General features: G+C 42.8%; 1 protein-coding gene across 2 annotated transcripts; it reads left to right on the top strand.

Annotated features, from left to right (window-relative positions):
- The first annotated feature begins 1758 nt into the window (after positions 1 to 1758).
- Positions 1759 to 15551, top strand: TBX19 (T-box transcription factor 19). Of its 2 annotated transcripts, none has more exons than XM_056341844.1 (8): positions 1759 to 2016; positions 7705 to 7969; positions 9862 to 9996; positions 10806 to 10867; positions 11732 to 11793; positions 12497 to 12685; positions 13563 to 13695; positions 14493 to 15551. In XM_056341844.1, exons 1-8 carry the CDS (start codon positions 1820 to 1822, stop codon positions 14725 to 14727), a joined length of 1278 nt encoding a protein of 425 aa, XP_056197819.1. In that variant the 5' UTR covers positions 1759 to 1819; the 3' UTR covers positions 14728 to 15551. The 2 variants fall into 2 exon arrangements, with proteins under 2 accessions (XP_056197819.1, XP_056197820.1); XM_056341845.1 differs by having other exon boundaries at positions 12500 to 12685.
- Positions 15552 to 21567: the final 6016 nt, after the last annotated feature.

Raw genomic sequence — 21567 nt, forward strand, 5'->3', positions numbered from 1 at the left:
TTAACTAGAAGCTGCTATTTGACACTGTACATTCTAGTGTAACTCCAAAGGTGAGTTGACTGACAGAGTAATCTAGGTAACTTTGTTACGAGTTGGCAATTTAAAAAAAGGCATGGAAAGGCTGAAGAGAGGGACGATGTGTTAGTTTTACGTTTGAAAGCAGCATGACTGAGATTATCCAGATGTAAAAACAGCTCAAACCTATTTGGCTTGCACCTTCCAATCATGCTAAAATTGCTGGGAATTGAGGGCTGTCTCCTAAGGTCTCCTGTTCTGCAGAACATCACATTGCTGCACACCTGCAGCTGTGCAGTTTTGAGGACTTGCAGCCAGTATCCTCACTCCAGGTAGGGCTTGAGGGATTAGTAGGACTAGTTGCCAAATAAGGTGTACAACACAAGATCAACAAGCTCTGGCCCCTGCTGCTTAGGTAGGTGATATCTCCAAGGTTTTTTTAACTGCAAGATCTGTTGAGCCTTGTCAAATGATGGATTTAATTCAAATCCTGTTTCACAAAATTTGCACGATCCACCAAGTCATTTTATCTTTTAGAAAGAACTGGAACCACAGGAATTCAGCAGGGGGTATTGAACTGAACAAATGCAAAGTTCTCAATAAACAGTCAGAAAATATATTTCTCTGAAAACAACTCCCGAGAGTATGTTTTCATAATCAAGTCCCTGACTATGTCACGTGCAACAGACCAGAAATTTCAGAGACACTATTGAAACTAGATGCATCAGGAGAAATTAGGCACTCAAATGCCTTGTTATGTGCCAAAGTCCGGTGTTTATGGGTCACTGGTAGTCAAGTGGCCTCCACTTAACCCTTTAGCATGGAACTGAACCCAGGTCTCTCATATTCTTGGCTGGGTACCAAAATTGTTTGACTTCTCAGCAAAATGGTGGTTTCTTTTTGGAGGGTATGTGCGGTTGGATTAGGCTTGTCAAAGAAGGTTACAGCCTGAGGCAAGAGGGAACACCTGTTTTAGAGATGCTGAGAGAGCTTTTCTACGACATGGACCTTGAGCAGGTCAGCAACACCAGGCCTCGGGCGGTTGGGTTCACACTGAGCCCCAGGAGCGTGGGGTCTGTCCCTGGAAATGCAGCCAGAGGGGAGTTCAGCCGCTTGTAAGATGCAGCAGGGGTTTTGGGAATGACAGTGGGACCAAGGGATGGACACAGTCAGCATCAACGGTGGAGTGTAGGGATGCTACCTTCTCCTTGTGCATTGAAACGTCAGTGCAGAAGGGTCTCGTACTATTATATTTTGATTTAGGAACACAGAGGAATGAAATTAATGTGTTTATTCAACATGCCTGGTGAAAATATTTTAAGGCTACCTCCTCTGTGTAACTATCTTGACTGTTACCAGCTCCTTCAGTTAGAGTCCGCATCAGTGTGAATGCAATTTCCATGCATTGTTTCAGTCTGGAAATGAAACAATTTTCATTAATGGAAACCTGGTTCTCAAGCAGAACAATTAGACCCACTTCAGGTTGAAAAAAGATAAAAGCATGCTAATTTGGATGGAGGACTCTTCTTTCAAGGCAGCCAATTGAGTCATCAGCCTGCCACCCACCTGACTGTCTGACAGGTAATTAGGAGATAGTCCTCTTTTTGTGTGGAGTGTGTGCGTAAACCTCCACATGCTGGTGTCACTGCCCATTGGGACTTCCAGAGGAAAGAGCCAGTCAGTGGCAAAAGAGTGAGGAGAGCACATTTGTCAGATGGTGCCCAATGAATTGACTTGCTTTTTGATTTAGCTCATTATTTTTTTCTTTTAACAGCTACCTGAAGTTTCTGGCAGTAAAGTCATCATGGCAGACCTGGGCTGCAAAAAAACCAGCGACTGCACCGTCTCCAGGCTACTTAGCGTAGTGGAGAGCGAACTCCGAGCTGGGAGAGACAAAGGCGACCCCACTGAGAAACAGCTCCAGGTTGTCTTAGAGGATGCGACGCTCTGGCAGAGATTCAGGGAAGTCACTAATGAGATGATCGTGACCAAGAACGGCAGGTGAGTGATCTGCTCAGCTCTGTGGGCTAAGTGTAGATGGTAGCCAGGGGGGTTAGGTGTATAATAATAAACTGTGTGTGCAGACTCGAAAGAACTGCAATGAGCACTGAACAGTTTTATCCCTGCAGCTTCACAGTCCTCTAAACCCAGCATATGTATGGGTGTCCCTGCTCCTTTTTGGTCACTGCTAAACCATTCCTGCCACCCTTTATTCTGCCTGTGAAAGATGCCTGAGAAATATATTAACTGTCTTAAGGTTGCACAAAAAGGGAACTTTTGCAAGGGAATAGATGCTACTTCTCAAAATCTTTTTAATAACTTCTTGTACTAATAAACACCAGCCTTTATTGCAAGTCCTGTAGACCTCAAATTACTGTACAGAAGCAGATCAGTGTTGTTATCTGCAGCTGCAGTTCCTGTCTCTCTGGCCTTGGATATTAACAGCTTGTACAAGCAGTCTGTACTAGAATGGGGTACAATAAAACTGTGCCCTACATGGCATGTATGTGCAGCCTGGATTGCATGGTCCCTATTGCTCCATAGCTGTTGCTGGTGACCTTAGAAACAAGCATGGAATATTGGTTAACACACAGTTTTAGAAAGACAAAACACCGTGATGTAAATGGGTCACATCATATCATACTATCTGGGGAACACAGAAAGGCTCCGGAAAAGAGTGCAAAACCTGGTGAGAAGATACTAAGTCTGAATCAGACACTGGCTTGAAGGAAGCTCTCCACAGGGGTTCTGCTCTGAACTGGGCTGACAGCAGAGTCTAGACCATAACAGACAGGCAGCTACCAGAATAAGGTTCACTGGTACAGTTGTACTAAGGTTTTTATTTAATGCACCCTCGCCAGCCCTCTGCCATCACCCCCCAGCATGCACACGTTTCTTCCACAAGACCTCTCAGCAGATCCACGACCTCTTAGCAGATCTGCACAGGAGAGAGGAATTAAGAGATGGAAAGAAAGATTTGCTCATGTGGTGTGACTTGTATTAATTTTGCAGACTTTGGTTTAGCAGAATTTGTGGACAATATAACTGTTGACCATAGCTTGACAAGGGACACAGGTGAAAGCAGTTAAAACGAAAAAATCTCGCCTGTTGGCTCAGCAAGGTTATTCTGTTGAGAGAACAGCTACTTTTCCAAAATATCAGTCCTCGGTGTAACACTACCTATTGCCATTCTGATTCCTCCTAATAACTTATAGGGATAGAAATCACCTGCTGAGGTTCTCTTTACACTGAGAAGGTTTTTTTGCTTCATTTAAATTGCTTTAAAAACTGCTGTTAGGCTACAGCGAACTTGTGAGTGGACCTTCACTTAGTGTACAGTAGCTTAGACTGACTCCTTGGCAGTATCAGTGACGAAAATGAGGTAATATACATTTGCCTCAAATTAATTAAATTGGTACAAAGAATCACACCTTACCAACAAGGTTTTTTCAGTTTCTTTCCTCTCAGCTAATGTAAATCACGACTGTGGACTGTGTGGTGATACTAGTTCTCTCTAAAATGTCTAGGTGAGTGCATAGATAAAATCTTTTTATAATGATGATAAGGGAATCTTTTCTTATTTGAATATGCCTGGTTAGTTTTCATTTCATTGTGTAAGCTGCCTTATTCTTCTTTATTTGAACTTTTACTGTCCTTATCAGCTCGATCCTATTTTTCCTAAAGCCAGCAACAGATCTGGTAATGTCAGTGGGGGCAGGAATAGATTCTTTATGAACAAAATCACACAGCAATCTCAAAATAAAAAATTATAGGAAGTATGTCACACTTTTACCTGCATAAATCATTTTTAACAAAGTTACTGGAGCATCAGGGACTATGAAAAAGGATCTCTTGTATTTCTTTGTATTTCCATAACAAACACACCAGCGCACCAAAAAAAAAAGGAAATGCACACAGTGGCCTGCAGCAAAGCTCTCTGAACAACTCCATGCTGTTCAAGAGGAGGCAAACTTGAGACAGTTTCCTATGAGTGCTAGGGCTTTTTCAGGTTCAAGATTCTTCAGTGATTGTCTCCAGAGGGATTCTCAACAGAAAAAATATTGATCTAATTCTGCTGCTGCTTAAATCAGTAGAACTAACGCAGTCATTCTTGCTGAAGGGTATACGAACACTTTTGAAAACTGTGTTCTACGATTAACAAGAAGAGCCAGTCTGAACTTCTGTGTGTGAAAACTGAGACAGTTTGCACGGACACGTTGTTAGCAAAAATCAGAAATTAAACTGAAACCTGATACAGGAGCATCGCAGAGAATTAAAGGCTGATTGATTAGTGATCCTCAAGTGTCAAATGCTAGTGTGCACAATTCTATCTGCTGTGATTGAGTCATCTCTAATCGGTACCGAGGGTCCCAAAATACCATAATTAGATGAACCAACTTCAGTGTTAAAACATAGGTATGTCTCCATTTCTGTATCATACTTCATTATAATAATCACCTGCCACAGCAATATGCCTAGGTACACAGGGAAGACAGATGTACTCTGAACAGGATAGACATTAGTGAAATTAAACCACATACTATATCACAAAATACATCTGAATGGGTGCAGCTGATATGGTGGGAATCAGTCTCATATTTTACACAGATTTATTGTATTCACTTGGCACTTCAATATTAAACACCCTGTTTTCTGACTGAGCAGGTTTTCTCTTTTAATGTTTACACCATATTAGCTATGCAGTATCTTTAGACTTTGCAATCCACATTATTGCCTGGAGGCAGGAATGGGCCACTGTTCCCCTCCACATATGGGGAGAATCCACAGTGGATCAATGCAGGCAAATGTGAGTTGGGGGAGAGAAGTGCTTTCCAGGCTTAAATGCTAAAGCAACTTTACTGGTTACTATGCATTCAAGTTTGATATCAAACATCTTCCCACTGTTTCTTCCCACTCCCACTGGAGTAATTGTAGCAGATCTGCTCTAAATAAATTGAAGAAGCTGAAGTGCTCAGCTATTGCAGTAATGGAAGACATGCGTGTACCAACCTGATCATTGAAACAAACATTCTGACTGAAACAAATTCGGAGAAATCATAATTTACCATTCTAAAAGACAGACAAATGTGATTTTATCGGTAAAGCTGCTTAATCAGCAGAACAGGTGAGGTGGTAAGTTTTCTGTCATTAGAATCTGTACAGTCAAGACATGCTGGTCCAAGTGAAGCAGCGATTAACTGTGTGTGAAGCAGGTTAACACAGGGAAGTGTTATAATCTCTGCGATACGGGAAGTCAGAATTGATGATGACTCTATTACATGCTGGTGTTTGTCTATAGATCTTACAGAGATAAACTCAAGCCTCGCGCAGAGAGGCAGAGAAACCTGCATTCTGGGCAGAGGAATTAACAATCTGTATGTAACACAAATAGTTCTGAGAAATCTAGTGAAATTAGATTTTCACACGGATTAATTTTCCCTTTCAACTAAATATTGAAATGTGTTACCTCAAAGACTGACAGTAGAAGGGGAGGAATGCATCCACACTTTTTATCACATCCCAGTTTGGTAGCTGGTACATCCTGGTCAGAAAGACACATTAAATGCAGCATATAAATCTTGGGCTAAGCTTCTATTTAGTCAGAATAATGTTGCACTGGCCCTACATCACCAAGTATTTATATTAGATGAAAAATCTCAAATTTCTCAAATCGTGTCTTTTCTGGTCAGCACTAGGCATTGAGTGTATACAGCGAGAACTATATAAAGGTGTCCAGAAAGGTAGGTGGTGAGTAGGATGTCACAGGAGGTTGTTAGCAATCTGCAGTTGGGTATATGGCTGCAAGGGCAGAGACTTTTGATGTCCCATGAGAGAGCCTGGAGTTTCAGTTCCCTTCTTGTGTATTTTGGATGTCTTGCACTGCTACCTAACTAAGCCTGGCGAGCTACCTTACCTTAGCCATGGACCTCAGGCAATTGCTGTGCTTGCTTGTTATCACCAGTCTCTCTGTACCCATAGAGGAAAGGAGCTAGAAGATTTGTCGACCTGTGCATAAAAATGTGGCACAGCAAAATGGCAGTTGCCAGGAGAGGTCAATATGAGGTGTCTGGGGCAGGGAGGCTTCTCATTCATACAAGAATGTAGGAGGTGATACATAACAGCTATAATAATCCTCCACAGTAATGACGTGCATTCCTTGACAAGCTAAGAAACTTAATGAATAGGATACCTTTGTTGGGAGATGCCTCTGTTCTGCTGACAATTTTTTTCCCAGTTCCTGAAGCTGTTGGAGCCCTACTAACTCTGTCGCTGCAGACTTTCAGGCACTGAGATGCCAATTCAAAGCTGTGCTATGGATCTCAAGTACAGGGACAGGCAAAAAATTGCAGAAAGTCTAGCTGTGAGGTGCTGCAAATGTGCTTTACAAAAAAAAAAAATAATTAGAAAATGGGGATTGATAAAAGGTGGCATCGGATCTTTAAGCACAAAAGGAGTGTTTTCCCAAAACTAAACAAAGGTAGGATTTCAGTTTTAAATGCACAAGATGGTAGGAAGGCTGGATGGCAGATGTTTAGAGCTTAGTAAAAGAAAACACTGCATGTAAGGTGGAACTAAGAGCAGAACTTGATCAAGATGATGAGGTCAGGGAATATGGAAGGATGGAACCAAATTACTGGAGGAAGAACTGCCAAGTGCAAGGTCTCATGGCAAGGATTTTAACCAGACTTCTCAAACTGGAGAGTTATGTAGTGGTAGTGGGACAGTACATGAATACTTGCACTTAAGAAAGGGAGAAAACACATTTCAGCTAACTATGGACTTTTTAATATATTTGTGTAATAAGAATTCAGGATATTTTGAGGAAAGAGTAAATATGTGGAAGACAATGGAAAATGAGATAAAAGGGCATTTTATTAAATTTAAGTCATGCCGGACTAACCTGACACAACCCTGATAAAGAAGTATTTTTAGACAAGGAAAATGTAGCAAATTTATTATTTAGAATAACACTACCTGGAATCCATTACTCAAGTAGGAGATGGGGATTAACACAAGAACTACAAGAAATGACAGAGGGAGGTAACTGATTTTGCTCACAAAATTATAGAATATGACTATCCCTCCAGAGGAAGGGAGAAAAACCTTTTGTATTGAGTAGTGTGGTCAATAAATCTAACTGGAGTCTGATGAGTACCTGACTGGGATTATGTCCTGATTGCTGGAGATTACAGGATGATTTCAGAGCACACACCCAGAGTCAGACAGAGTAGGACAGAGTATGGGAGCGTGTGCTGGGGGAACCTAAGCACCAAAGAAGTACATTTTATAATAGGATTCTGCAGTTAATGCAGTAAATCTGTGCTTCAGCTCCACCTTCTCAGCATTTTGAGCTATTCAATCCTGTTCATGCCTTCTTGTCCCACACCTAAGGATGTATTTATTATGTCCAGATCCCAGGGACTCTGCTGACGCTATACACTCATTACGTTCACAACTCTGCATGACCAAGACCTTAGTGCCCTACTTTAGAGACAACACTTTTTTTCCAAATGATTGAAATAAAATAAATATAAAATGAAAGACTGACCTTTAAGAGACTTACTCATCTAGATAGAGGGAAGGAGGATGTTTTTTTACATTGACCTAATCTGCGAGCATCTGGTCACAAACATACTGAGTTTTAAAAGCATTTTCCAGTGGTGTCCCCCTTTTTTGTTTCCTGGCCAGGCGGATGTTCCCTGTTTTGAAGATCAGCGTGTCAGGCTTGGACCCAAATGCCATGTATTCCTTCCTGTTGGACTTCGCCCCAACTGATGGCCACCGCTGGAAGTATGTCAATGGGGAATGGGTGCCGGCTGGCAAACCAGAGCCACCGAACCACAGCTGCGTGTACATCCATCCAGACTCTCCCAACTTTGGGGCCCACTGGATGAAAGCTGCCATTTCCTTCAGCAAAGTCAAACTTACCAACAAGCTCAATGGGAATGGGCAGGTATGGCCTGATGTTTCCCCATACACCTCTTGGCTTCAATTGCAAGCACCTACCAATCAAGAAATATCAAGGGTGCATTTGTGTAATTATAGAGGCCCTTACAGGCCTCTTCACCCACAGATGCCAATTATTCTCTGTAGGCCAAATGTAAACAGGAATAAACAGGTCTTAATTGGCGCTTTCAGATTTTAATGGACTTCTTGATGTTAAGAGAGACAGAGTGCTGTGGTTTACTTAATCATCAGGGGGCTTTTCAGAGTTGGTCTTGTGTGCTGGGGATTTTTACATAGGACTTCAGAGAAGGGGGAAAAAATGGTCACGGGTATTAGGTTTTTGTTGTGTTCCCCCATGTTGTTTGGTGTAAGTGGAATGTTGGCAGGAGTCAGATAGCAGAATAAAAGGCTGTTCCTAAATGAAATAATTACTATGTCTGCTTCTGCATCATGATAATTATCAATATTCTATTGAATCAGCTTTGGCCTTTGGAAAGAAACCACATGTACCAGAAATAAGTGACTTTCTCTTTGAACCCCTTAAAAATGCAAACAGGAAAATTAGTTTTGTTTCATATTTTATTTTTGATGATGCATCTAAAGGTAAAATGTTACACAAGACCTTTTGTTTGCTTGTTTGTTCTGTACAAAACTCCTACATTGGATGATACTTGTCAGCCCGGAATCAATTCCTTTCATGTAAATATTATATGTTCTCTATCTGTTATTTCCATTAGGTTTGTGAGGTACCTCCATAAGCCTAGTACCCTAATTAGGTAGAAAATTATCTCAGTTTTTACAGACTGGAGAACAGAAAGATGACCTGACTTTTCCTAAGTCACACATGGAATCAGCACACAAGATTTATTGTGAAGCACAGAACAGGATCTGCATTTGCAAATTCTTGTCCTGCATCCAGGGCCTCAGAAAAGTCAAAGGCCTCAGAAAAGTACGCATAGGTGCAAAAAAGCTACAGGAAACAAACTTGGAGAGTCACAGAGACCCTGGGCAAAAAACAAGGAAACACAATATGTATATATGGTGGAGAAGAAAAAAGTAGAAAGCTTGAGAGGAAAAGCCATATGAGAAACAGATCCCAAACAAAAGTCACTAAATAAAACTCACTAAATAACAAATGATTGCGGTTCCCCTTGTTTTGAAATCTTGATGACAACAGTGTTAAGGCAAACCATGTCCCCAGTCTGCTTCCATTTGCCCCTCTGTGGTGTTATGAGAAAATAATAGCTGACTAGCAGTGCTTTATGCTAATGGATGCATTCTTTCTTACATATATATATATGTGTATGTATGTATGCACACAGTACTTTCTAAAGTACAGGTTGGGTTTTTTAAGTATCTTTCTTGCAGTAGAGACAATTAAGCAATGCAATAGACTTCCTGAGGAAGGTGTATTGTGGAATCAATGCCAATCACAGCTTTTAATGCCAGATTAGAGACATCTACCAAGGATTGTTTAGATACAGTTTGTCTCATCTAGAAAGATGAGTGGGTCACTGCCTCAGCTCCCTCCTAGCCCTGATTTCTGTGATGGTGATTCCAAGTCTTTCAGATAGCAGACACAGGACAGGGATTGCCCCTTAACTGTTTCAACAGCCTCTACTGCAGTGGAAGCCCGACAATTTGAAGGACATAGCTGCTAACACAAATACTCACTAATGCTCTTGTATCAAAAGCTTTACATTCAAGTCCAGTGAAGTCTCATTCTGTTCAGCTTTGTAGTTCATCAGAAGTGAGGAAGGCACCTGCCCTTCTGCTCTCAGTAATCACTGACTGAGGAGGTTTAGCAGTGACATCTGGTCTATTACAGAGCCAGCGTGAAAGAGCAGCTGTGGGATACCAGAGTGGCACTGGGGTCTGTCTCTGTTTTGTTTTCTGCAGATAATGTTGAACTCCCTGCATAAATATGAGCCCCAGGTGCACATAGTTCGCGTAGGAGGCCCCCATCGGATGGTGATGAACTGCTCGTTCCCTGAGACGCAGTTCATAGCTGTGACTGCGTATCAAAACGAAGAGGTAGGCGGATGCCACACTGTGCTCTCGATTGCCATTGATGAGATATATTAAAAGCTTATTAAATACAAGATCACCATGGACAGACTGATCCTTTTCTTGTTTCCCCACCAGTCCCATGGAGTGTAATGTTCCATCCAATCTAATACTCTGTTTTCTCTCTGCAGTAGAACATTCTCTAATCTAGTGTCTGGCTGCAGTACTAAGCCAGGTTTAGCTTAATATCCTGCCATGGCTATTCCAGACTGGTCCATCTGTCCTGGCATCCCAATCCCTCACTGGAAGAAAACTAGAGTCAAGTCCAGGATCTCTCTCCGACAATGACTGATAGTTAAAATGATAACCCTATTTCTCCCCTCTCCTTACAATACATACAACTGTAGAAGAGCACAACATTCCATGGGAAAATTTCTCCCCAACCCTGAAACTGTAATTGAGGGATGCTTTGGATTGTGACAGTTGTTAACTCATGTGCCACATCCCTTAGCTAGTGTTGCTGCAGGTTTGATTCATACTTGGTAGGAACTCAGTGTTTAAACTCTCTTGAAAGGGTCCACCATCCCACAGGATTTGCCAGACCGGACCATGCCATCAGGTTGCCCTGACTGGTGTTCTGCCTGTGGCACTGATCAGTACACAGCACTCTGCAACGACCAAAACTCCCCTAACCAGCCCTGGAGTACATCATGTGTGGGGATATATTTTGTTAGGCTAACAAAGGCAGTTCCACTTGGATTACTCTGGAAGATGTTTTGTCAAGTTTCTATTCCAAATTGCCTTCACTAACATGCCTTGTTTTCTGTAAACTCAAGATAACAGCTCTCAAAATCAAGTATAATCCCTTTGCCAAAGCCTTCCTGGATGCGAAAGAGAGGTAAGTTCATCTTTTTTGCTCCAGTAGCATTTTGCTGCTGATACTGTTAAAACTGTGGCAACACAATGTGAAAGATTGATTATATAACTTAATCTTGTTTCTGCTGTCTTAAATCCAGAGTCGCTCCACTGATATTAGCAGGGAAACTTTCTATATAACTATTACAATAGGGTCTGAAGTAGGTGACTATCCTCTTGGGGATCCTAGGACTTAGCACTGTTTACACAGGAAGCCTGAAATGAGATTGTGTGAACTTCCCCAGCAATGTTATACACCACATATGTTCACTACATTGTACTTGCACTGCAATGAATCCCATGATTTGATAGCTCAGGAAGAATAAAAATTAACTGCAGATGTCAAAAAGCATAGCTAACGTGAAATTGCACTGTAACTGTAACTATGCTGCTATTATTAAATCCATGTGGTATTAAAAGTAACCTGTAGGTGCTAACTGTATAAGGTGTTAGAGATGCTTCCATTGGAAATGAATTGTGGTTTATCTTCCAAAGTTTTACTGGCTGAACTGGAGGCAAAGCCCTACCTTGGTCTGGGGGAAAGTCCAGACTGAGGCTGTTCACGCAAGCAGGCACAGTGCCCACAGGTAGATTTAGAATTCCAGGTTCAGCCCCTAAATTTGGCAGAAATTTAGGAACATTTTTGGGTATGCCATGAAACATAGCTCCTGCTTCCCTTATGGAAAACTGAAGAAAAGTCTACTGCTGCCTAGCAAGTGGTTAAAGAAGATGGATTTCCCTCCTTTCTAACTAATTTTTCCACTTTTTTTAGTGAATAGTTCTATTTCTGACTTTCTTTTGTAATTTCTTAATTGGAAGTTCTACCACTAGGTATTTTACTTTTCAGAAACCATCCCAAGGATGCTCCAGAAACAGTCTCTGAAGGTCAACACGTAACATATTCTCACTGTAAGGTTTTTATTCATGTCAGCTGGACATTTTGTATGATATGACAGGTGTTGGGAACCTGGGACTAGCTTAAATGGATCATAAGAGTCATTCACTGAGTCCTGAGCTGTGTTCATAGAAGGGGACCCTTTAAAAAAGCAAAAGAAGATTGAAGAAACCTCACAGTAGGAAATAATGCAAGACTCTGCAGAGGGATCACTTTCTTTATGATCCAGGTTTTCAATATTAAAAGGAATCTAAAATCAAGATGATATATAACATTTTCAGGGCTTTCTCCCGCCCGCCCCCCCCCCCCCTTTTTTTTTATTTGTATCTGTGAATAATTTTGTCCCTATAAAATTATTTGTCATTACTGAACATGTGAAAAAAATAATGGGGTGAGCAGAGGTTGTGTTTGTTGCAATGATAGAAATTTTTTCTTTTATTTGTTCTTTGATGTTTTTTTACATCATTTGTAACTCTGATGTAACTTTCTGTTAGTTGTTTTCAGGTCCAGTTTTTAGGGTTGGTGGCTTTAGGTTTTTGGGGGGTTGGTATGTTGTTTTAGGGGTTTTTTTTGATTGTTCAGCTGTTCTATAAACCAGTATCTTGGAATCTGCTTGGTGTTTCTGAGGCACAGCTGATTCTGCAGGAAGGCTGGTTATTTTATTGTATTGCAGTGTTTTAGTGCAATAATAGCTTTTTTCCCTCGGTTCCCCCAAAGTAGGTGGCTGGTTGATTTCCAACCCAGATACAATGTGTGCGTCAGGAAGCTCTAATTATCAGTACACTGGACCTTTGCCTCTGCCAGCTCCACACACTCCCCACAGCTGTGAGCGATACTCAGCACGGCGAGGGCATCGGGCTGCTCCGTACCCACCTTCCTACATGCAGAGAAATCATTCACCTACAGGTACCACTGTAATGCTGCTTTGCTTCCAGGGACCAGACACTCTCTACCTGCCTGACCCTTGCTTTAGGTTAGCACAAGCAACTAAAACGAGCAAGAGCTGAGGCTAGGAAATAGCATGACAAGTCCAGGTAACAACCTGCACTCAACCCTGACAAACAGAGTATGTTTAAGGCAGCAAAACAATAAGTACAAAGAGCTGGGTGCACTGTAACTGTTAATTATAAATGAGATTGAATGATCTTGCTAAAAGTACAGCTCCTAATTATACAAAAAGAGCATTGCAAGCCTTCTTTCAATGTCACGCCATGAAGCAGTTGTGCTCTCAAGTTGAAGCAGCCCTTAGGAACATGGTAGGAGGTGACTTGAGATGAGGGCATTTTGGTACTGCCAGAATGTCTTTTGAGTCCCTTTCACTCTCTAGATCTGGGTGACAAGTTCCAGAAGTTGATTCTACTTTGATCCGAGAAAATCAGCCAGAAACAAGAGTAAGGATAAAAAAATGAGCTTACTAACTACAATCTAGCAAGGTATCCTTTTTAACGGAAATATTTAAGCTCAAGTTATAAGGAAATCTGTACCAAAGCATTGCCAGTGACACGGCAATTGTCATTAATGAAAAGACTGTTAGTCAGACTTGCAAAAACGCATATCCTGTATCTATTATGCTGTACCTTCTCATATATCACACCTGGGATTAAAATGCCACCTTGCTCTTGATAAACATGTGAATTTTGTCCTTTTACCTATGGTTAGGAAGCTTGTGATCAGATTGCTTTCTCAGGCCTACCCATGTTCTGTTGCCTTAAGACAATGCCCCTGTGATAGACACTGAAGATTTGTTGCCTCTTTTTTTCCTCCCCCCACCCCCACCTCCAAGTTAATTTGCTGGAGAGCTCCAGCAATAATCTTCAGGTATTCTCAGGACATGACAGCTGGACTTTGCCATCTCCTCCACATGCTAATTTGCTCTCAGTGCCACACACGAAGGGAGCTGCCAGCCCTGGACCCAGGTAAGGTTATGGGAAAACTGCTGGAATTAGGAGCAGCGAGACTTGTAGGACTGCCCTGGTGATTCGCACTTTGTTCCAAGCTTTTATTGGTAGCCAGGATTTGAAACATTCTGAATGCCCAACACAAGATTCCTGGATAGATCTTTCCAACAAGCTAATTATCTCCCGCTCTGAAATCAATGGGAGCTTCGTATTTCCCCAGCACTGCTGAAAACCAGGATCTTGGAACAGCCACAGAGAACTCTAGTATCTACAATCTGTGACCGTTTTAAAGCCAAATTATTTTTCTCTATCTATTCCTCAGTATTCTCCTGCATGAAATGAGGATCCTATTCCCATGCAGGGATGTAACAATCTAATTCATGTTTTACGATTAAAATATTGCTAATAGGGTAGTAAACAGTTCTAGGAATGCTGGATTTTAGACCTAGAGAGTCAATTATCAAAGTATTTACCCTTCTTTTCCTAAAATAAACACACACATTTCTTCTCTAATTTAGGTGCCAGGAAAAGCAGATGCAATTCTTTAAAATACGTATGCATGCACAAAAAAGATCTTTAAATCTTGAATCCTCACATGTATTTGTACATTTGTCTCCATGCGTCTTTCCAAGGTCACTGGGTCTGATGGTTGCTGGTGGTTTTTCACTTAAGATCTGCAAGGCTGATCTAGTTCAGTAACTCGATTCAGATAGCTGCCTTTTAGCAGATAATGCACCTGACTTTAGTGTGCTAAGTCTTGTGCAGGGGAAAATGCTTTGAAATAAGTCATTCAATGTGTACTGTTTTTTTTCCAGCCACTACCCTTGCCTGTGGACAGTGAGCAACAGTGCTGTCAATGTTGCCAACCCAGGAAGCGAGGTGAACAGCAGCCCTTCAAGTGTATTTTTAAGGGGTAATGTCCCCTTTTCCACTGCACAATCCGTCCAAATCCCTCTGCAGGGAATGGTGTCTGGCAGCATGGAAACACAAGGGGAAACCACTCTAGCCAGACTAGCCGACTCCGCGTGGACATCCTCACATTCCTTTTAACGGACGGGCAGCTTACAAGGGAAGCTCAGCCAAACAAGACTGACACAAATGGCAAACAATCCCCTAGAATTGCAGCTCAGAGCAGGGATGTGTATGCAGAAAACCACCTTCATCAAACATCACTTTCCATAATGTACCTCTTGTGTGCCAGTGAAGCCAAAATGCATAATGCAAAGGCAGGAAACATTATGGGAACCAGCTTATTTCTGTAACTTTTGTGCGCCATTCAGGAAGTCGTCCAGAAAGAATCTTTGTAGTTAGTTTTGCTTCTATACCACATAGAAAACGGTCAGACCCATGAGACTGAGTGAAGCAGACATGGCAGCTGGATATCCACTTATCATTTTAAAAGTCCTTTCTGTAGCTAGCGGCCAAGTCCAGGGGAAACTGTAGACAAGTTCGCAACTGGTAATTTGAAGGGACAACGCTGATTTAAAGACTTTCTGAATCTGTCACATGAAGGTTTTCACAATACCTGAAACTAAACCCTTCAGGGGATGAAATGAGTCTGACACCCTAATGCCACCTGCATACAGTATTGTCCGTCCCCTTCCCTCTTCCAGCTCCCGTTTGCTGTCTGTATGCTGTAGGGATAATGGACATACTCAAGCTGAGAAAGTGGCTGCATTGTAGCAGCAGGGTGAAGGGCATCTCCTTTAGCATTTATAGTCTGATGTGATGGTCTTTGAAATGAAAAGTTCCAATGTATTCTATATGTGCTATTTTTGAAATGGTGGAGGGAAAAGAATTATAGAAAAAAGATTCAGCTTGCATTTCCACTTTGCTTCAGGTATAGAATATAAATAAAATACAAATAAATGGTGTATTATCTCCTCAGTGCCCTTCCAAGGTGTAAACACACATACCGTCTTTTTCACCTAACAGCCTCTGTGCAATTTAAAGCAGCTTTGCCAGAAGCAAGTTGACAGGACAGACGTTTTCTATTCCTTGAACAGCAACTGTCTGTATGCTCTTGGGCATGATATTTCATGTCTTTGTGCCTGTTTCCCCTTTTGTCTGTTTCAGCTTCCTTTTTCAGGCTACAGCTTTTCCTATCCTGTGTGAATGTATGCCAGATGCTGTCATCTAGCACAGTGGACATCTGATCCTGTCTGGGATTTCTAAGCACTAGTGTGATGCAGATAATAACGGTTGTCCCCCAATCTTCCTTGTCCTCTCATGTACCTCCTCAGGCAAGCTCTACCAGCTTCTCAGGGAAGAGTGCTGCCATTTGATCTCTTGGAGGGGTAAAGAAAAAATTGCAAGTTAATGCATGTAGATATATGTCTCTGTATAATGAAATGCCCAGCAGCAATTCAGTTCCTATTACATTCATTAGCATTGCTAGGGGCTGGATAGATAGCCCTGGAAGAGGAAATCCTTGGCATAGGTATAGACGAGGATTCTCCAAAGCTCTTGCAAGCTGGTGTCTCTACAGAGGTGTTTCTGCTTCTGCTAGATACGCAACGTTCTCTTTGTGAATACTCATTTATTGCATACAGGCTCTGGGACCAGCATTTTATTTTGGGTAGACATTAGGGGCAGCAGCAAGGAGAACATTTTCCTTCCAGCCATCAAATAAGCATCTGTCTGGTGAACTCAGCAAGCTCCTGTTTCATTTTCTGTTACCTTGGCCCTGAACCATCCCCTTAAGGTGTTCTCAGTATTCCGCATTTTCTTGACTGCCCCATCTGGCCTTTCAGATTCCCTGCAGGCAAGACAATGTGCCAGGATGCCTCACTAATGCTGTTAGTTTTACTGACTTAACGCTGTTATCCCCTAAAAGCAAAGTAATGAAGTTGCTTTGGATATGCATTTTTATTAATAGAGGCATTGGTCAAACAGGAGCTAACAGAGTGCAAAAAGCTCTGTGGCCTGCTATCAGTCTAATTCTTGTCAGTTCTGACTGTAAATCTACTTCTCCACATTCTCTCAAAAGCTTGGTGATGAGTTTCTTAATGTTGTTTCTCCTCCTTGCCAGAAATATAAGTAGGTGTTTCTCTGAAAAATAGCGCTGCTTTACAGATAAGGTTTATTAACTTACGCTACCCTCTTCTGGCTGTTCTGCTCCCCACATACACACCACATGCTGAGTATGGGTAAGCTGGCTGTAGATGCTCAAAAATACACAAGTGATGACTTGTCTATATTCCAGGACTTGCTATGCTTCCTTCATGGTTACTGAGTTGGGTAATTTCCTAGTTTTCCCAATATAATGCATTACAGTAACAGAAAAGTTATTAGAAGGTGTTACACAAACTGTATTTTTATTTCACAAACAACCTAGGGGAAAATTCAAAGAGCTTTCCTGATAGTCCCATAGGATTGAAAGGATTTAAAAAAAGGATCAAAATGAACAGGCAGAGTCATTTGTCTTTCTTATCACTGGAAGAGCAGCCGTGATTCATGTCATAGGAGGCAAAAAGTTTTGAGATCTCAGAAATAAGCCAAGTTTTTGTCATTGCAGACAATCTGACTTAGCCAAAGCCTGAGAAATGACATGGAGGGTAAAAATACCCTAGGCTTGCTTATTACCTTGACATTTTTCTGCTTTGGTAAAGGCTTTGAGAATTGATATCTGGCTTGGACAGATCACCTCTAAGAAGCAGCAGGAGAAAGGTTTTTGCCACTTGTTCACAAGAAAAGCTGCTGGGTTTAACTTTGCAGACCTCCTTTCCCAGCGCAGTGGAGTTCCCCACGGCACAGCAACAGGCTGAGACGCTGTCTACACTGTTCTCCTGTGGGAGGCAGGTTGCCTTAAACGATATATAAACTGTTCCCCTCCAGAAAAACTATTATTGTGGATCTGGTTTTGCACCTATAGTGCCCTCGTTACCCATTAGGTTTCTGTTTGCCATTAAAAACCATACAATAACAATTTCACTGGTTGCTATAAGCAGTAACTGAAACTGCAGCAAGAGAAGGAAGCAACCCCCCTCGATGTTTATATATTTTGACAAAGTCACTTGATTTTGTGGAAAACAAATACATCAAGAGACTAGGAGAGCTCTTTTGAGGTCTCCGGGGTAAATATACTACCTGATACAAAAGACAGTTTGTATTTTTTAACTTAACTAGATTACGGATCTCTCGGCCCATGAAACACAGCTGGCTTTGTCCTGACTGAGAAGCAATGCTGGGGCACATCTCCATACAAATCTTTATATAATTAGAGGGAAGAACCATTTTTTTACAATTTCTGCAGGGCTTTAGCACAGTACCCAGTAACTAAATGTGAGGTTGCAAGGTGGTTTGGGTGACATTTTGTTTAACTGTATAAAAAACCCCGTACGTGTGTGTCTGTGTGTGCATGTAGTAAAAGCGTTAAGATCTAATGGGTGAAAAATAAAACTTCAAAACAAGCTGTTTTGCCCCCATGCTGCAGTTTCTGCTCCCTGGCCTGCAGCTGTAACAGGGCCTGCCTCGCCCTGGTGTCCCTGCTCCAGGGAACGGCACTGGGCAGCCTCGCAGGGCAAGCCGGCCGAGCCGGGAGGGACGCTGCCCTTGGCGGCAGCTGCCCTTCCATCACCTCAGTGGGCTCCCGCGGCCATTGAATCGGGGGTTCTCCTCAGCTCGCCCGTCTCCTCCCGGCACCGCCCGGCCGTGGCGCGACGGCGCTCCCCCGGCCGCAGCGCCTCTGCTGGCGGGCAGGCGCCATTTTGTGCAGGCGACGCGTCGGGCCGTGGGGACGGAGGGCAGCGGCGCCTCGGGCGGTCCCTGTGCGCTGCCCGGCAGCCGGTTGCCTCTGCGCAGCGTGGAGCGGTCTGCAGCCCTCCCCTGGGGCGGCAGCGGGCTCCCGCCGGAACACACAAAGCCACCCAGGCTGAGGCAGGTGCTTTTTGTCTCAGGCTTTTCCCTCAGGGTTTATTTTCCTGGCACTGGGGCAGATGTGCTCCCAGAGAGGCGAGGAAGAGCCTCTGCCAATGCCCATGGAGGTGTGGAGAAGTTTTTCCCTCAGAGGGTGGCCCACAGCTCCCCAGGAAGCTCCCATTTGAAGCCTGCAAGAATGGCTGATGCCTGTCCACCATGGTGTGGTGTGGAGGGTGCGCTCAGCTGCCTGGGTGGCCTCAACCCAAACAGTGACATCTCCTGTGCTTCACACTAGCCTTGCTGGGTCTTCTGCAACAGGTTGTCCCAGCCTCACCTCAGGCACCTGCATGTATGCCAACAGAGGGGTTAGATGGCTTCAAATGTTCCCATCCATGCAGTTTTAAGGAAACATCCCTTCACTCTGATGGGCAGAAAACCAGCGAGCAGATAAACGCCGTGCTTCTTGGTGAGCCAGCCCTGGGCGCTCATCAACACAGACATCTTGCCTCTGCTGGCAATGGAGGACAAGCAGGGGGTAAGCTCCTCAGAAGTGAACTTTTCCCCTTCACACACCCTGTGCCCCTCCGAGTGGGCTGTGCCCCCCAGGAAATCCTGCCTCTGTGCCTGCACTGGGCCCAGTGCTGCTGGTCTCCGCCCCTGTGACCTGCACACCTCCTCTCAGAGAGATTTGACCAAGGTATTTCTGAGCTTTCAGATCATGAAGAGCTCCCAGGCTTACAAATTTTCAGGTGTTTGGGGGATTGTTCAATGAACACGTCCCGCCTGCTGTGGAAATGCTTTAGGATGACTGCCCAGTTTTTCCTAGTATGTACTGATGCAAAAAACGCAAGCATTTTGAGAAGGCTGCATGTTTGACTAGGCAAAAGATAAACCCCCTGCTGTGTGGCACAGTTCAGCCAGGTTTGTAGTGAACAGAACAAATCAAAGTGCCATGGCCTGGTTCCCAAAACGCTTCCTAGGCAAGGGCACATCTGTTTGTAAAGTCCACTTTTGCCAACAAAACTCAGCAGTGCCTTCTGTACTCAGCTGGGACATTGGCTCAGCACTGACAGAGGCAGAAGGGTGCTCTATATGGAATCTCTAGCATGACCACCGGGAGGATCTTACTTCCTCCTTCTCTCTGTGATTCACTCTGAACTGCCTTGCTTGCCTCAGTCTGTTATGCTCACATATTATTATCTCAGTCATAACACTGAGGGAATTCCGGAAGTCAGTACCGCTGGTGAACTGTCCATCCATCCACCTCTCTTGCTGTCAGAGAGATGGCTTGTGAAGGGCATCTGTATGCCGTACTCTGTGTAAGCTCTGGCCTTGTTCTTCTATTCTTTTGTTTTTCAAGTTGTCTTTTTAAAAATTAGCTGGTATTAGTACATACTGTCCTCTAGGAGGCCAGTTGTACATTGCAGTTCAGGGATGCTTTACTATAATCTCTGTTCATCCTTGCTTTCCTTCTGCTTTCCTCTTGCTTTCCCAGTGTGGGCTCTCCGCAGTAGTGTAACAGTCCCATTAAGGCATCCTGGACTGAGATCTGGATTTTATTTTTTTGCATCCCATATTTCTGGAGTATCTATAACTTTGTGTTCAATACAGACATGAACTGTTTTTGTAAAATATGCATCATTGTTTGAGTCTGAAATGCCATGCAGTTTGCAGGGTAAGCAGAAGAAATTTACTTCTGTATTTGGACTCAAATCAGCCACAGGAGCAATCACAAATTTTCATAGGAGACAGGAATTTTCCAAGTGCTAGATCAGTTTCCACAGTCTTAGCTGTTTAAGAACGTTGTGTCACATCTTCTGAATTTGTAGAAAAGACTTGGTAGTGTCCACAAAACTAGGCCTAGCTGCCAGTATTTCCATTTTCTCCTGGTTTTGTTGACCTCTTCTGCCACTGAAATGTCAGCTCGCTGAGCCTTTGTTGACTAGAATTTAGCAAATGCAGAAACAGGGAAAGAACAGCTGGTAGTTAAGCTAACAACACTTTAAGAAGAATCTGGAATTTTGTGCTGTTAGAAAATTCTTGTGTCAGTTTAAACTTAACTCATACAGTTTGTCCACACTGAGGTGCAACACTGGGTGCTTGGTTCGATGCTCAGATGTAGTTTTGTCCTGAAGCTGGTTCTGGGTTCTCACACTCGGGCAGATCCTCTGCAGAGCTCCTCTGGGTTCTGTTTCTGTTTGGTCTTAAAATGAGCACAGTAACAACTGATAATATTTAACCATTTTTATATTTTAGCCATATATACTGGTCATACAAGTATGTAGGTTAAAAATAATCCTTTTAAATAGAACAAACCCACAGTTTCTTCCTAATGGCTGCAGCTATCGTGTGTCATAGTCTGCTAGGCCTACAGCAATGATAACTACTGGTCCTTGCCACAGAGATGCTAATGGTAACTATATGGTTTGAAAGCCTCTCATTTAAGATGTTCCTGAAACATGAAGTATGAGTGATTTTTATGGTGAGTTGAAGGATATACTCAGTTTTTAAATGAAGAATTGATGGGGAAAGAGTGAACTAGGGGAGGATGTGAATTATCTGGACTGAATGCCTATAGTTTTCATAGACTTTCTGTAGGATTTTGCATAAATGACTTACAGCCTCATAGGTCAAATGCCTGAGGATCTTTTTTGTCTTAGGGCAGTGTTGCATCAGACTTCTCAGTTACTAATCTGAAAACTGGGCATTTTGCTTTTCAGCCTCTGTAGTGGGAGATCTGTGGGATACGGGTTCCTCTTACTACATGTATGTACAGCACCAGCAAAATGAGGCCTTGTCTCTGTGGTGAAAGTTTATTAAATTGATTCCTGCTTATGAAAAAGTCTTTGTCTTTAATTAAGTATTGTTTAACTTGGACAGTGAGCTCTGGGAGCTCAAGGACAACTTTAATGAACAGCTGGTGTTGGTCCTGAGCCCCTTGAACAAGCAAGATATGGGCAGGACCATCCAGACAATAAATATTGTGTGCAGCTGTGTCATGACAGTATCTCCACCACGTTTGGACATCTG

The sequence above is a fragment of the Falco biarmicus genome, chromosome 5 (genome assembly GCF_023638135.1).
Source record: "Falco biarmicus isolate bFalBia1 chromosome 5, bFalBia1.pri, whole genome shotgun sequence".
NCBI lineage: Eukaryota > Metazoa > Chordata > Aves > Falconiformes > Falconidae > Falco > Falco biarmicus.

Coding starts and splice junctions, on each gene's coding strand:
- TBX19 (XM_056341844.1), top strand. CDS start 1,820: ATGGCAGACCTGGGCTGCAAAAAAACCAGCGACTGCACCGTCTCCAGG. Junction 10,868..11,731: donor TTCCTGGATGCGAAAGAGAG/GTAAGTTCATCT, acceptor TTTACTTTTCAG/AAACCATCCCAAGGATGCTC. Junction 12,686..13,562: donor GAGAAATCATTCACCTACAG/GTACCACTGTAA, acceptor CCCACCTCCAAG/TTAATTTGCTGGAGAGCTCC.